At 47.8% G+C, this 14,428-nt stretch overlaps 1 protein-coding gene across 5 annotated transcripts in view; it reads right to left on the reverse strand.

Moving 5' to 3' along the window:
* Positions 1 to 664: 664 nt before the first annotated feature.
* LOC108414610 (voltage-gated potassium channel subunit beta-2-like) overlaps positions 665 to 14,428 on the reverse strand; it is a 46,201-nt gene continuing 32,437 nt past the window's right edge. For 3 of the 5 annotated variants that reach the window (XM_037541108.1, XM_037541106.1, XM_037541105.1), the window contains 7 exons: positions 11,731 to 11,817; positions 11,558 to 11,643; positions 11,218 to 11,338; positions 5,490 to 5,584; positions 4,905 to 5,025; positions 2,965 to 3,053; positions 665 to 2,840 (listed from right to left, as the gene is read on the reverse strand). In XM_037541108.1, the coding sequence (XP_037397005.1) occupies positions 2,751 to 2,840; positions 2,965 to 3,053; positions 4,905 to 5,025; positions 5,490 to 5,584; positions 11,218 to 11,338; positions 11,558 to 11,643; positions 11,731 to 11,817 (689 nt within the window). In that variant the 3' untranslated portion in view covers positions 665 to 2,750. Of the gene's footprint in view, positions 2,841 to 2,964; positions 3,054 to 4,904; positions 5,026 to 5,489; positions 5,585 to 11,217; positions 11,339 to 11,557; positions 11,818 to 14,428 lie in introns of all 5 variants that reach the window. The other 2 variants (XM_037541107.1, XM_037541104.1) reach the window with 1 other exon arrangement.

A 14,428-nucleotide genomic window follows, 5' to 3' on the forward strand; every position in this document is an offset into this window, starting at 1 on the left:
CGGGACAGAATCCGCATGGTTCCTCCTCAATCCGAGGTTCAACTACTGGTCAAAGTCTCCTTTCCAGCACCTTGACATAGACTTTCCCAGGGAGGCTGAGCAGTGTGATACCCCGATAGTTGGCACACACCCTCCAGTTCCCCTTTTTAAAAATGGGAACTCCAGTCTGCCAGTCCAAAGGTACTGTTCCTGAGATCCATGCAATATTGCAGAGGTGCATCAGCCACAACAGCCCCTCAATATCCAGAGCCTTAAGCATCTCTGGATGAATTTCATCCACCCCCAGTGCCTTGCCACTGAGGACCTCCACCAGGGAAATGGAGTTTGACACACAAGAAGCCTCCGGCCCTGACTATCCAAGAGGGAGGCATGTCCCCCAGATTAAGGAGTTCCTCAGTGTTCCTTTCACCGACAGACAGTATCCTCATTTGACGTCAGAGTTTCTCCACCGTTGTCACAGGGGTGTGAACTTTCAGGTTTAACAAAGCTGTTGGAACATAATCCTGGTTATCCTTAAAGATGCTCGAGTTCCGCAGGTTTTTGTGAAAGCCTCTGATGAGCAGATCCACATGGTCAATTTCACAAAGTTAAAATAATGACTAAGAAATGCAGAATCTTCAGTATTTATTTTTCTTGTAATGACAATTTTCAAAATCAGAATGTTTTTTTATTCACAGATTTAAAGAGATTTCAGAGTGACTGTTGGATTCCACTCCATCTGTACACGTAGTGCATGTTAAACAGTTTCCTTTATTTCCATATCAAAAATCACATTAACAAATGCCAACCAGGGTAAAGAAGGGGGATCCATCACAGCGAAAACAAGTGCTAGTGCATGGCTAACCATTTCCATTTCAGGTGCGGTCTAAGCTGTAGCTTAGCTTGTTTCAGTAAATTAGACAATTTAGGTTGTCTGGTGAATTGCACTTCTGTACAAAATTAACATGTTTCAAATTTTTTTAATCAACTTATCTAAACTTTTTCATAATGCTACTTTTCCAAAGTGCAGTTTAAGCCTAGCATGCTTTTTAGCATGTGGTATAATTATCATGGTATATTACAGCCTGTGTAAACAGTAGGTGGTGCAAACCATCACCCACAGCTAAAACATACAACTACCTACATCTACACACAGTATCCATTAGAGGGCAGTATTCTGTCTCAATTAATCTAAAACAATCTATAATATCTAAAACAGTAACGTGACTTGCCTGCTAGCAGAACTTAGCATGATCTCTCTGCAGCTCCATGCAATGCTTTCAGACCTCCTAGCATTCATCTAATGTTAGCCACATTAGCATGTTTCATTCAAACTGTACACTTACAGGTTCCTCTGAGGTTTGGTACACTTATAGTGTAGACTCATGCACACACATTATCCACTAGGGGGCAGGTTTCCTTTGTTTAAAAGAGCCAGTGATGTGACTAAGACTGATTTCATGCTAGCAGGGCTAGTTAGAATGAACTCATTCACAAAGTGCTAAAGGGCCTCCAAGCATTCAACCACTGTTAGCTGTATTAGCATATTGGTCAAAGCATTCCTCTAAAGGTTCCTCTGAGGTTTCATACATTTCTACAGTTTCATGCTTGTCTGCTCAACTGTTAAAGGGTAGGCATTTGTGGTTCTATGAGGGCTGGATAAGAACATTTGTGGGGTTTAGTTCCCTGCAGGGTTTCCACCACATGTGAAGATGTCAAGTTGAAATACAGCTGCTCATCTGCACACATCAGGCGTTCATAACAAGCTGAATATTATTGCCACCTTCTGGTGGTCTGGGAACTCCACGCCATGTCTCATGTCCTGATTGGTGATAATAAGCATAAGAAGGTCTGAAGATGCAAGAAGCTTTTGTGTGATTCTGCATGGCCAGTTATCGGTCTCAGCTTATATTGCGAACCTGACTGTCATGCTGGTTCCTCTCTCTCAGGAGGTCACCTAGGTGCTCGTTCAGTCTCTGGTCATCTCAAAGCTTGACTACTCCTGCTCACTCACTGCTGGTCTTCCGTTGCGGCCATCAGGATTTCAGCTGATGCAGAATGCAGCAGCTTAGCTCGTCTCCAATCTTCTTAATGCAGCACCACTGCTGCGCTCCCTTCACTGGCTTCCTGTAGCTGCATCAGATTTAAAACCCTGATGCCTTTAAAGCCAAAAACAGCCCAGCCCCTCCCTCCCTAATGGCACTGGTCAAAACTCGAACTGTACCTTAAACCTGTTGAGCTTGACCTGCCATCTTTCAGGACACATGGAAGGACTTTTCTCTGTCCTGGAGTCCAGGTGGTGAAACAAACTCCCACTGGCTGTTCGAACAGCAGTCTCTCACGATCAAATGCAGACTGAAGACGGTCTCTATGTGAAGTGAGTGCTAATCTAAGTACTTGTTGAAATGTATTGCATTCATATGTGTTTAACTCTGTATCTTTCTATGTTTCAGCTCTGGCTTTTGTTTTTTAGCAGTGTTTAAGCTGAAGGGTACATTCTCTGAGTGGACAACAAAGCACTTCTGTAAGTGGACTTTTGGATAAAAGCATCTACCAAGTGCCATAAATCTGAGTAATTTGAATAAATGTGATGATATGAGAGTGAAGCTTTAATGTCCAGTATGTGCATATATATGTGGACATTGATGAATCATAACAAATACACGTATAATACTGTAAGTTCTTCTATTATCACAATGAAGTTACAGATTAAAGTTACAGATCTCTCCCCCCTCTCCCTCTCTCTCTCTCTCTTTCTTTCTTTTTCTCTCTTAGTGGCGTGTTTCTTTCTTGGAATGTGGCATGTTTCCCAGAACAGAGTCCAACTGCACAACAAGTTCAGGAGTTAAAAGAGACAGAACCTGAGAGAGAGAGAGAGAGAGAGAGAGAGAGAGAGAGAGAGAGAGAGAGAGAGAAGTGTTAGTTAACACCCGTATGAACACAAACAGTGAACATGTAAATATGTTTCAAGTGTATGTGTGTTACCTTGATGGCTTCAAGGTTCTCAAGTAACTGTTCTGTGCTTGAAACGCCGATCAGAACACAGCTCACTCCCTCACTCCTCATGCACCATGCTGAAGGCGGAAGGGGGAAATCAGAGCTTCAGAAATTTTCTAATGACCAAAATCCTCATACAAATATATAAGAGTGAAGAAATTATGGAGGTAAATATAGAACAAAGAAATAGAGAAAGATGAGGAAAGAACACCTGCATGAAAAGATGAGTGGTAGCAAATTTTAGCTTCTGATTCTGTTCAGAAATTAAATTTAATATGGCTGTAATCTGAACCACATTTAGCTTTTTCTTTTTGACCATATATTGCATAGAATGATGGAACAGATGTGGTAGCTGCAACTCATTGTTTGTCTTTATCATAGTCTTATTGAATAAAAAATGCAGTGCTTATAGCTTATAAAAGACAGGCTGCACTGATGATTTCACAATAACCTATAAGAGACAGGCTGCACTGATTATGTCACAATAGCCTGTAAGACACAGGCTGCACTGATGACATCACGATAGCCCATAAGAGACAGGCTGCACTGATTATGTCATAATAGCCTATAAGAGACAGGCTGCACTGATGATTTCACTGTAGCCAGCAAGAGACATGCTGCACTGATGATGACATGACAGCCTGAAAGCCACAGGCTGTACTGATGATGTGATGATAGCCTGTAAGAGATAGGCTGCACTGATGATTTCATAGTAGCCAGCAAGAGACATGCTGCAATGATGTCATCATGATAGTCAGCAAGAGACATGCTGCACTGATGATGCCATGATAGTCTGTAAGACACAGGCTGCACTGATGACATCACGATAGCTTATAAGAGACAGGCTGCACTGATGATTTCACAGTAGCCAGCAAGAGACATGCTGCACTGATGATGTCATCATAACCTGTAAGAGACAGACTGCACTGATGATTTCAAAGTAGCCAGCAAGAGACATGCTGCACTGATGATGTCATCATAACCTGTAAGAGACAGACTGCACTGATGATGTCATGATAGCCTGTAAGCGACAGGCTGCACCAATGATGTCATGGTAGCCTGTAAGAAACAGCCTGCACCGATAATGTCATGATAGCCTACAAGAGAAAGGGTCCACCTATGACATCACGATAACCAACAAGAGACAAGCTGCACCAATGACGTCAGGGTAGCCTATAAGAGACAGGCTGCACTGATGTCGTCATGATAGCCTGTAAAAGACAGGCTGCACTAATGATGTCACAATAGCCTGTAAGCGACAGGCTGCACCGATGATGTCATGGTAGCTGGTAAGAGACAGGCTGCACTGATAACATCAAGGTAGCATACAAGATACAGCCTGTGCTGATGATGTCACAATAGCCTATAAAAGACAGGCTGCACCGATGACATCATGGTAGCCTGTAAGAGACAGCCTGCACTGATGATGTCACGATAGCCTACAAGAGACAGGCTCCACCGATGACATCACGATAACCAACAAGAGACAAGCTGCACCAATGATGTCAGGGTAGCCTATAAGAGACAGGCTGCACTGATGATGCCATGATAGCCTGAAAGAGAAAGGCTGCACCAATGATGTCACAATAGCCTTTAAAAGACAGGCTGCACTGATGTCATGGTAGCCTATAAGAGACCGGGAGCACCAATGATATCACGGTACCCTGTAAGACACAGGCTGCACTGATGACATCATGGTATCCTGTAAGAGACAGGCTGCACTGATGGCGTCACGGTAGCCTGAAAGAGACAGGCTGCACTGATGATGCCATGGAAGCCTAAAAGAAAAATGACTAGAATAAAAGTTCTTTACATTATCTTACATTAAATTTGTTTGTTTCCGTTTTGGAGATGTTACTTCATTTACTGATGTATTTTGACTCTGATGATGTTCAGAGAGTGTTTATGTACAAGGTGTGTTCATGTACCTATAGCAAGCTGAGCAGCGGTGCAGCCCAGGCGCTCAGCCAGAGTGGTTATCTCCTTAATCTTCATCATCTGCCTCCGACCTTCATCACTCTGAACCTTCTCCTTCAGCCACTCGTACCCCTGCACACACACACAGACACACAACACTGTCAGAGTTTACACCTCGCATTTCACGTCCAGATTATATCTGGATAAATTTTAGACTGACTCTGTTTTCACTTTTCACTAAAATGTGTCTCCATTGTGACCAGATGAGATCAGACTGGACTTTTTTCCTGAGTAAAAAGCACATCAGCACATTCGCTGTTTCCATTTTACGGTTGTTTACTTTTATCCCTGTTATGAATCGAGTGGACAAGCTCAGCTCTTGTGCAAGGCTGTTGGTTGGAGTGATTTCAGTCTTGATATCCTCCATCTTTTGCTTCGTTCTTTATTCTTTCACCTGCCAGCATCTCCTTCATGTCATTGTATACAGATAATAAATCACATTCTGTTTGGTCAACAATTACACTGTTTGTACCTTGAAGAATGAAAATGTGCCTCTACAGAATGTTTATTCCTGACAGTACAGTATTCACACTGACCTTCAGGGCAGCGCGGGACGTGTCTGGCACTCCGTCACAGTATTTCCCCGTGATGAGGCCGCAGGCTAAAGGAGACCAGGTCATCACACCTACACCTGCACACAGATGCTCAGTCACACCTGAGACTGGAGACTCGCTGCACCAAGAGCTCCACTGCAGCTTCAGACACATTCTAACCACACAATATCAGAGTTATGTGCCGTGTGCATGATGAATACGCGTCTTGTTCTCATGCTTATCATTATTGACCAAAAAAAACTATTTTTGCCATTTTTTCTTTCTTGTTTGAAAATTTCATGATCAATAAAACAGCAGAAGTGCTCCAAAACTACCTCTACCTTCCATAGAAAGTTACAGTTAATTAGTGAAGCTTGTTTTTCTTTGAACAGAGGGGCGGTCTGAGCCACAGGTTCATGAAGGGGCGGTCTGAGCCACAGTTTCATGAAGGGGCGTTTTGAGCCGCAGGTTCATGAAGGAGAGGTTTGAGCCACAGGTTCATGAAGGGACGGTCTGAGCAGCAGGTTTATGAAGGAGAGGTTTGAGCCACAGGTTCATGAAGGGGCGGTCTGAGCAGCAGGTTTATGAAGGAGAGGTTTGAGCCACAGGTTCATGAAGGGGCGGTCTGAGCAGCAGGTTTATGAAGGAGAGGTCTGAGCAGCAGGTTTATGAAGGAGAGGTTTGAGCCACAGGTTCATGAAGGGGCGTTCTGAGCAGCAGGTTTATGAAGGAGAGGTCTGAGCAGCAGGTTTATGAAGGGGCGGTCTGAGCTGCAGGTTTATGAAGGAGAGGTCTGAGGTGCAGGTTCATGAAGGGGCGGTTTGAGCCGCAGGTTCATGAAGGAGAGGTTTGAGCCACAGGTTCATGAAGGGGCGGTCTGAGCAGCAGGTTTATGAAGGAGAGGTTTGAGCCACAGGTTCATGAAGGGGCGGTCTGAGCAACAGGTTTATGAAGGAGAGGTTTGAGCCACAGATTCATGAAGGGGTGGTCTGAGCAGCAGGTTTATGAAGGAGAGGTCTGAGCAGCAGGTTTATGAAGGGGCGGTCTGAGCCACAGTTTCATAAAGGGGCAGTCTGACCCGCAGGTTCATGAAGGAGAGGTTTGAGCTGCAGGTTTATGAAGGAGAGGTTTGAGCCACAGGTTCATGAAGGGGCAGTCTGAGCAGCAGGTTTATGAAGGAGAGGTCTGAGCTGCAGGTTCATGAAGGGGCGGTTTGAGCCGCAGGTTCATGAAGGAGAGGTTTGAGCCACAGGTTCATGAAGGGGCGGTCTGAGCAGCAGGTTTATGAAGGAGAGGTCTGAGCTGCAGGTTCATGAAGGGGCGGTCTGAGCAGCAGGTTTATGAAGGAGAGGTTTGAGCCACAGGTTCATGAAGGGGTGGTCTGAGCAGCAGGTTTATGAAGGAGAGGTCTGAGCAGCAGGTTTATGAAGGGGCAGTCTGAGCAGCAGGTTTATGAAGGGGCGGTCTGAGCAGCAGGTTCATGAAGGGGCGCTCTGAGCCACAGTTTCATGAAGAGGCGGTTTGAGCCGCAGGTTCATAAAGGGGCGGTCTGAGCTGCAGCTTTATGAAGGAGAGGTTTGAGCCGCAGGTTCATGAAGGGGCGATCTGAGCAGCAGGTTTATGAAGGAGAGGTTTGAGCCGCAGGTTCATAAAGGGGCAGTCTGACCCGCAGGTTCATGAAGGAGAGGTTTGAGCTGCAGCTTTATGAAGGAGAGGTTTGAGCCGCAGGTTCATGAAGGAGAGGTTTGAGCCGCAGGTTCATGAAGGGGCGGTCTGAGCCACAGGTTCATGAAGGAGAGGTTTGAGCCGCAGGTTCATGAAGGGGCGATCTGAGCAGCAGGTTTATGAAGGAGAGGTTTGAGCCGCAGGTTTATGAAGCGGCGGTCTGAGCTGCAGGTTCATGAAGGGGCGGTCTGAGCAGCAGGTTCATGAAGGGGCGGTTTGAGCCGCAGGTTCATGAAGGAGAGATCTGAGCCACAGGTTTATGAAGGGGCGGTCTGAGCTGCAGGTTTATGAAGGGGCGGTCTGAGCAGCAGGTTCATGAAGGAGAGGTTTGAGCCGCAGGTTCATGAAGGGGCGGTCTGAGCCACAGGTTCATGAAGGGGCGGTCTGAGCAGCAGGTTTATGAAGGAGAGGTCTGAGCCGCAGGTTCATGAAGGGGCGGTCTGAGCAGCAGGTTTATGAAGGGGCGGTCTGAGCCACAGGTTCATGAAGAAGAGGTTTGAGCCACAGGTTCATGAAGGGGCGGTCTGAGCTGCAGGTTTATGAAGGAGAGGTCTGAGCCACAGGTTCATGAAGGGGCGGTCTGAGCAGCAGGTTTATGAAGGAGAGGTCTGAGCCGCAGGTTCATGAAGGAAAGGTTTGAGCCACAGGTTCATGAAGGGGCGGTCTGAGCTGCAGGTTTATGAAGGAGCGGTCTGAGCCGCAGGTTTATGAAGGGGCCGCCTGAGCTGCAGGTTTATGAAGGGGCGGTCTGAGCAGCAGGTTCATGAAGGAGAGGTTTGAGCCGCAGGTTCATGAAGGGGTGGTCTGAGCAGCAGGTTTATGAAGGAGAGGTCTGAGCAGCAGGTTCATGAAGGAGAGGTTTGAGCCGCAGGTTCATGAAGGAGAGGTTTGAGCCGCAGTTTCATGAAGGGGCGGTCTGACCCGCAGGTTTATGAAGGAGAGGTCTGAGCTGCAGGTTCATGAAGGGGCGGTTTGAGCCGCAGGTTCATGAAGGAGAGGTTTGAGCCACAGGTTCATGAAGGGGCGGTCTGAGCAGCAGGTTTATGAAGGAGAGGTCTGAGCAGCAGGTTTATGAAGGGGCAGTCTGAGCAGCAGGTTTATGAAGGGGCGGTCTGAGCAGCAGGTTCATGAAGGGGCGGTCTGAGCCACAGTTTCATGAAGAGGCGGTTTGAGCCGCAGGTTCATAAAGGGGCGGTCTGAGCTGCAGCTTTATGAAGGAGAGGTTTGAGCCGCAGGTTCATGAAGGGGCGATCTGAGCAGCAGGTTTATGAAGGAGAGGTTTGAGCCGCAGGTTCATGAAGGGGCGATCTGAGCAGCAGGTTTATGAAGGAGAGGTTTGAGCCGCAGGTTCATGAAGGAGAGGTTTGAGCCGCAGGTTCATGAAGGGGCGGTCTGAGCCACAGGTTCATGAAGGAGAGGTTTGAGCCGCAGGTTCATGAAGGGGCGATCTCAGCAGCAGGTTTATGAAGGAGAGGTTTGAGCCACAGGTTCATGAAGGGGCGGTCTGAGCAACAGGTTTATGAAGGAGAGGTTTGAGCCACAGATTCATGAAGGGGTGGTCTGAGCAGCAGGTTTATGAAGGAGAGGTCTGAGCAGCAGGTTTATGAAGGGGTGGTCTGAGCCACAGTTTCATAAAGGGGCGGTCTGACCCGCAGGTTCATGAAGGAGAGGTTTGAGCTGCAGGTTTATGAAGGAGAGGTTTGAGCCACAGGTTCATGAAGGGGCAGTCTGAGCAGCAGGTTTATGAAGGAGAGGTCTGAGCTGCAGGTTCATGAAGGGGCGGTTTGAGCCGCAGGTTCATGAAGGAGAGGTTTGAGCCACAGGTTCATGAAGGGGCGGTCTGAGCAGCAGGTTTATGAAGGAGAGGTCTGAGCTGCAGGTTCATGAAGGGGCGGTCTGAGCAGCAGGTTTATGAAGGAGAGGTTTGAGCCACAGGTTCATGAAGGGGCGGTCTGAGCAGCAGGTTTATGAAGGAGAGGTCTGAGCAGCAGGTTTATGAAGGGGCAGTCTGAGCAGCAGGTTTATGAAGGGGCGGTCTGAGCAGCAGGTTCATGAAGGGGCGGTCTGAGCCACAGTTTCATGAATAGGCGGTTTGAGCCGCAGGTTCATAAAGGGGCGGTCTGAGCTGCAGCTTTATGAAGGAGAGGTTTGAGCCGCAGGTTCATGAAGGGGCGATCTGAGCAGCAGGTTCATGAAGGAGAGGTTTGAGCCGCAGGTTCATGAAGGAGAGGTTTGAGCCGCAGGTTCATGAAGGGGCGGTCTGAGCCACAGGTTCATGAAGGAGAGGTTTGAGCCGCAGGTTCATGAAGGGGCGATCTCAGCAGCAGGTTTATGAAGGAGAGGTTTGAGCCGCAGGTTTATGAAGCGGCGGTCTGAGCTGCAGGTTCATGAAGGGGCGGTCTGAGCAGCAGGTTCATGAAGGGGCGGTTTGAGCCGCAGGTTCATGAAGGAGAGGTCTGAGCCACAGGTTTATGAAGGGGCGGTCTGAGCTGCAGGTTTATGAATGGGCGGTCTGAGCAGCAGGTTCATGAAGGAGAGGTTTGAGCCGCAGGTTCATGAAGGGGCGGTCTGAGCCACAGGTTCATGAAGGGGCGGTCTGAGCAGCAGGTTTATGAAGGAGAGGTCTGAGCCGCAGGTTCATGAAGGGGCGGTCTGAGCAGCAGGTTTATGAAGGGGCGGTCTGAGCCACAGGTTCATGAAGGAGAGGTTTGAGCCACAGGTTCATGAAGGGGCGGTCTGAGCTGCAGGTTTATGAAGGAGAGGTCTGAGCCACAGGTTCATGAAGGGGCGGTCTGAGCAGCAGGTTTATGAAGGAGAGGTCTGAGCCGCAGGTTCATGAAGGAAAGGTTTGAGCCACAGGTTCATGAAGGGGCGGTCTGAGCCGCAGGTTTATGAAGGGGCCGTCTGAGCTGCAGGTTTATGAAGGGGCGGTCTGAGCAGCAGGTTCATGAAGGGGCGGCCTGAGCAGCAGGTTCATGAAGGAGAGGTCTGAGCCGCAGGTTCATGAAGGGGCGGTCTGAGCAGCAGGTTCATGAAGGAGAGGTCTGAGCCGCAGGTTCATGAAGGAGAGGTTTGAGCCGCAGGTTCATGAAGGAGAGGTTTGAGCCGCAGTTTCATGAAGGGGCGGTCTGAGCAGCAGGTTTATGAAGGAGAGTTCTGAGCAGCAGGTTCATGAAGGAGAGGTTTGAGCCGCAGGTTCATGAAGGAGAGGTTTGAGCCGCAGTTTCATGAAGGGGCGGTCTGAGCAGCAGGTTTATGAAGGAGAGTTCTGAGCAGCAGGTTCATGAAGGAGAGGTTTGAGCCGCAGGTTCATGAAGGAGAGGTTTGAGCCGCAGTTTCATGAAGGGGCGGTCTGAGCAGCAGGTTCATGAAGGAGAGGTCTGAGCCGCAGGTTCATGAAGGAGAGGTTTGAGCCGCAGGTTCATGAAGGAGAGGTTTGAGCCGCAGTTTCATGAAGGGGCGGTCTGAGCAGCAGGTTTATGAAGGAGAGTTCTGAGCAGCAGGTTCATGAAGGAGAGGTTTGAGCCACAGGTTCATGAAGGGGCGGTCTGAGCAGCAGGTTTATGAAGGAGAGGTCTGAGCCACAGGTTCATGAAGGGGCGGCCTGAGCAGCAGGTTCATGAAGGAGAGGTCTGAGCCGCAGGTTCATGAAGGGGCGGTCTGAGCAGCAGGTTCATGAAGGAGAGGTCTGAGCCGCAGGTTCATGAAGGAGAGGTTTGAGCCGCAGGTTTATGAAGGAGAGGTTTGAGCCGCAGGTTTATGAAGGAGAGGTTTGAGCCGCAGGTTCATGAAGGGGCGGTCTGAGCCGCAGGTTCATGAAGGAGAGGTCTGAGCCGCAGGTTCATGAATGAAAGGTGTGAGCCGCAGGTTTATGAAGGAGAGGTTTGAGCCGCAGGTTCATGAAGGAGAGGTTTGAGCCGCAGGTTCATGAAGGGGTGATCTGAACCTCTACATAAATCTGCTGCTCTGTGTTTTTACAGCAGGAGGCGTCGTGTGTCAGTGTTACCGATTTTATGGTAGAGTTCAGGGAGCTGCACTTCCACTTTATCTCTCTGAAAGTAGTGATACTCTGCCTGCTCACACACTGGAGGAACCAGATTAAACTGCCTCGCTACGGAGTACGCCTCCTACACACACACACACACACATGCAGGGATAGATTACAAAGACAAATACCAAGTTATATTTAAAATGTTCATGTTTTAACAATTTAAAACAGCAGTGCAATGAATCATAATAGTGTAAATAAATGAGTGAATCCTAACGCTGTGAAGGAGTGAATCGTAACACTGTGAGTGATGAATCGTAACACTGTCCTCAAGATGTGAATGAATGAATGTTCTCACCATGATCTCCATGGCACTCCAGCGTGAGGTTCCCCAGTACATGGCCAGGCCCTGATTGATCACGAAGGTCATTGCCCTCACCACCTCTACACACACACACACACACACACACATGAAGCAGCTGAGCTCAGTGAAAAGAGTTTCTATCAGGAACACCATGCGTTCAGACTGACCCTCCATGGGGGTGTTGATGTCTGTTCGGTTTGCAAAGACAATGTCCACATAGTCCATCTGTAACCTGGACAGAGACCCACGGAGACCTGAGGACAGGGAGACAGGACAGTCGGTCAGCAAGATATCCTTTCTGTAACTTTACCTAAAACAGCATCTCACAGAAGTGCTGACCTGCAGTTAAGACGAGAGCTGCATCTGTCAAATATTTTCATTTTTTGAATATTATTTTACAACCCCAACTCCAGTGAAGTTGGGACGTGGTGGTCTGACGCTTCCACATTTCACACTGTTTCAGGAAATCATGGACGTCGTGTCCTCCGGGCCAAAGAGGAAAAGGACTGTCCGGATTGTTCTCAGCTCAAAGTTCAAAAGCCAGCATCTCTGATGGTGTGGGGGGGTGTTAGTGCCCATGGCAGGGGTAACTGGCACATCTGTGAAGGCCCCATTAATGCTGAAAGGTACATACAGGTTTTGGAGCAACATCTGCTGCCATCCAAGCAGCATCTTTTTCAGGGACGTCCTGCTTATTTCAGCAAGACGATGCCAAGCCACATTCTGCACGTGTTACAACAGCGTGGCTTCGTAGTAAAAGAGTGCGGGTACTAGACTGGCCTGCCTGCAGTCCAGACGGTCTCCCATTGAAAATGTGTGGCGCATTATGAAGCTCAAAATACGACAGCGGAGACCCCGGACTGCTGAGCAGCTGAAGCTGGACATCAAGCAGGAATGGGAAAGAATTCCACCTACAACGCTTCAACAATCAGTGTCCTCAGTTCCCAAATGCTTATTGAGTGTTAAAGGAAAGGTGATGTAACACAGTGGGAAACACACCCCTGTCCCAACTTCTCTGGAACGTGTTGCAGGCATCAAATTCAAAATGAGTGAATATTTAAAAAAAACAGTAAAGTTTATCCATTTGAACATTAAATATCTTGTCTTTGTAGTGTATTCTATTGAATGTAGGTTGAAAAGGATTTGCAGATCATTGTATTTTGTTTTTATTTATGTTTTACACAACGTCCCAAATTCATCCTTGAATTTTTTAATAAGAAAAACTGAAAACATGTTTTACTATAATAACTGAACGAATACATTTTATTATCTTTGCTTGGTTTGAAATGGAGAGTGAATTATTGCCCCAAGTGGAGGAATTTGAATATCTTGGGATTTTTGTTCACGAGATGGAGCAAGAGGCTGACAGGTGGATTGGTGCAGCACCTGCAGTAATGCGGACCCTATGGTGAAGAGAGAGCTGAGCCAGAAGGTGAAGCTGAAGGTGAATTTACCAGTCGATCTACATTCCGACTCTCACCTATGGTCACGAGATTTGGGTAGTGACCGAAAGAACGAGATCACGGATACAAGTGGTCGAAAGGAGCTTTCTCCGCAGGGTCGCTGGGCTCTCCCTTAGAGATAGGGTGAGAAGCTTGGTGATTCAGGAGAGGCTCGGAGCCGCTGCTCCTCCACATTAAGAGAAGCCAGTTGAGGTGGTTTGGGCATCTGGTAAGGATGGCCTCTGGATGCTTCCCTAGGGAGGTGTTCCAGACATGTCCGATGGAGACCGGGAAAGACCCAGAGGGATTATATCTCTCGACTGTCTAGGGAACACCTCGGTATTCCTCCGGAACAGCTGGAAGAGGTGACGGGGGAGAGGGAGGCCTGGGCCTCTTTGCTTAGGCTGCTGGCCCCGCGAGCCGGACTCGGATAAGCAGGGGTGGAGGATGGATGGATGGATGGATGGATGGAAGGATGGATGGATGGATGGATGGATGGATTGTTTGAAAAGGCTGACATACTGTTCTTTGTTTTATCATTCTACATGTTTTTATGAGTCATGAACCACTAAGCATTAGAGTCACGTAAAGTTTTCTTACAGAATTAGTTTACCACGATTTTTGTCCCCAAACAAAAATAATGGCAACGTTGAGAAACTCCATATGATGTCCCTATAATATACATACATTAGTTGTGGCGTGGAGTGAGGAGGTGGACGCATACGCTGAGATAAGCAACTTTATGGGCAAATCCAGGGTCATAGTCATAACGGTCCAGGTTCATGTAGCCAACACGGAGAGAATATGGGTCAGACATGACTCATGAGAATATGGGTCAGATAAACAGAAACACAGAACCTCAACCAAGAATCAAACAACAAACAAGATCCAAACATCTAAACAGTACAAACAGAGCAGCACAAGCAGAACAACAAACAACATTACAAACAACAAGGACCAGCGACAACTAGTGGCAAACACAGGGCTTAAATAATTACAGGGTAAATGAGGGACAGGCGGGAACACAGGTGGAAACAATCAGGGGCAGAGTCACTAAACAAAGGGACTGGACTACAAAACCAAAACACAACACAAACACAAGGACAGGACTGGGAGGGGCCAATCATGACATTAGCAACCACCTGAGATAACAGTAATGGCCTATCAACACCTTGACAGCCACCTGGGATAATATAATAATGGCCTAGCAACACCTTCACAACCACCTGGAATAACATCGTAATGGCCAAGCAACACCTTAACAACCACCTGGGAAACATAGTAATAGCCTAGCAAGACCTTAGCAACCACCTAGGATAATAGTAATGGCCTACCAACACCATGACAACCACCTGGGAAATCATAGTAATGGCCCAGCGACACCTTGCAACCACCTTAGATAACATAGTAATGGCCTAGCAAC

Source organism: Pygocentrus nattereri, chromosome 9 (assembly GCF_015220715.1).
Source record: "Pygocentrus nattereri isolate fPygNat1 chromosome 9, fPygNat1.pri, whole genome shotgun sequence".
Classification (NCBI taxonomy): domain Eukaryota; kingdom Metazoa; phylum Chordata; class Actinopteri; order Characiformes; family Serrasalmidae; genus Pygocentrus; species Pygocentrus nattereri.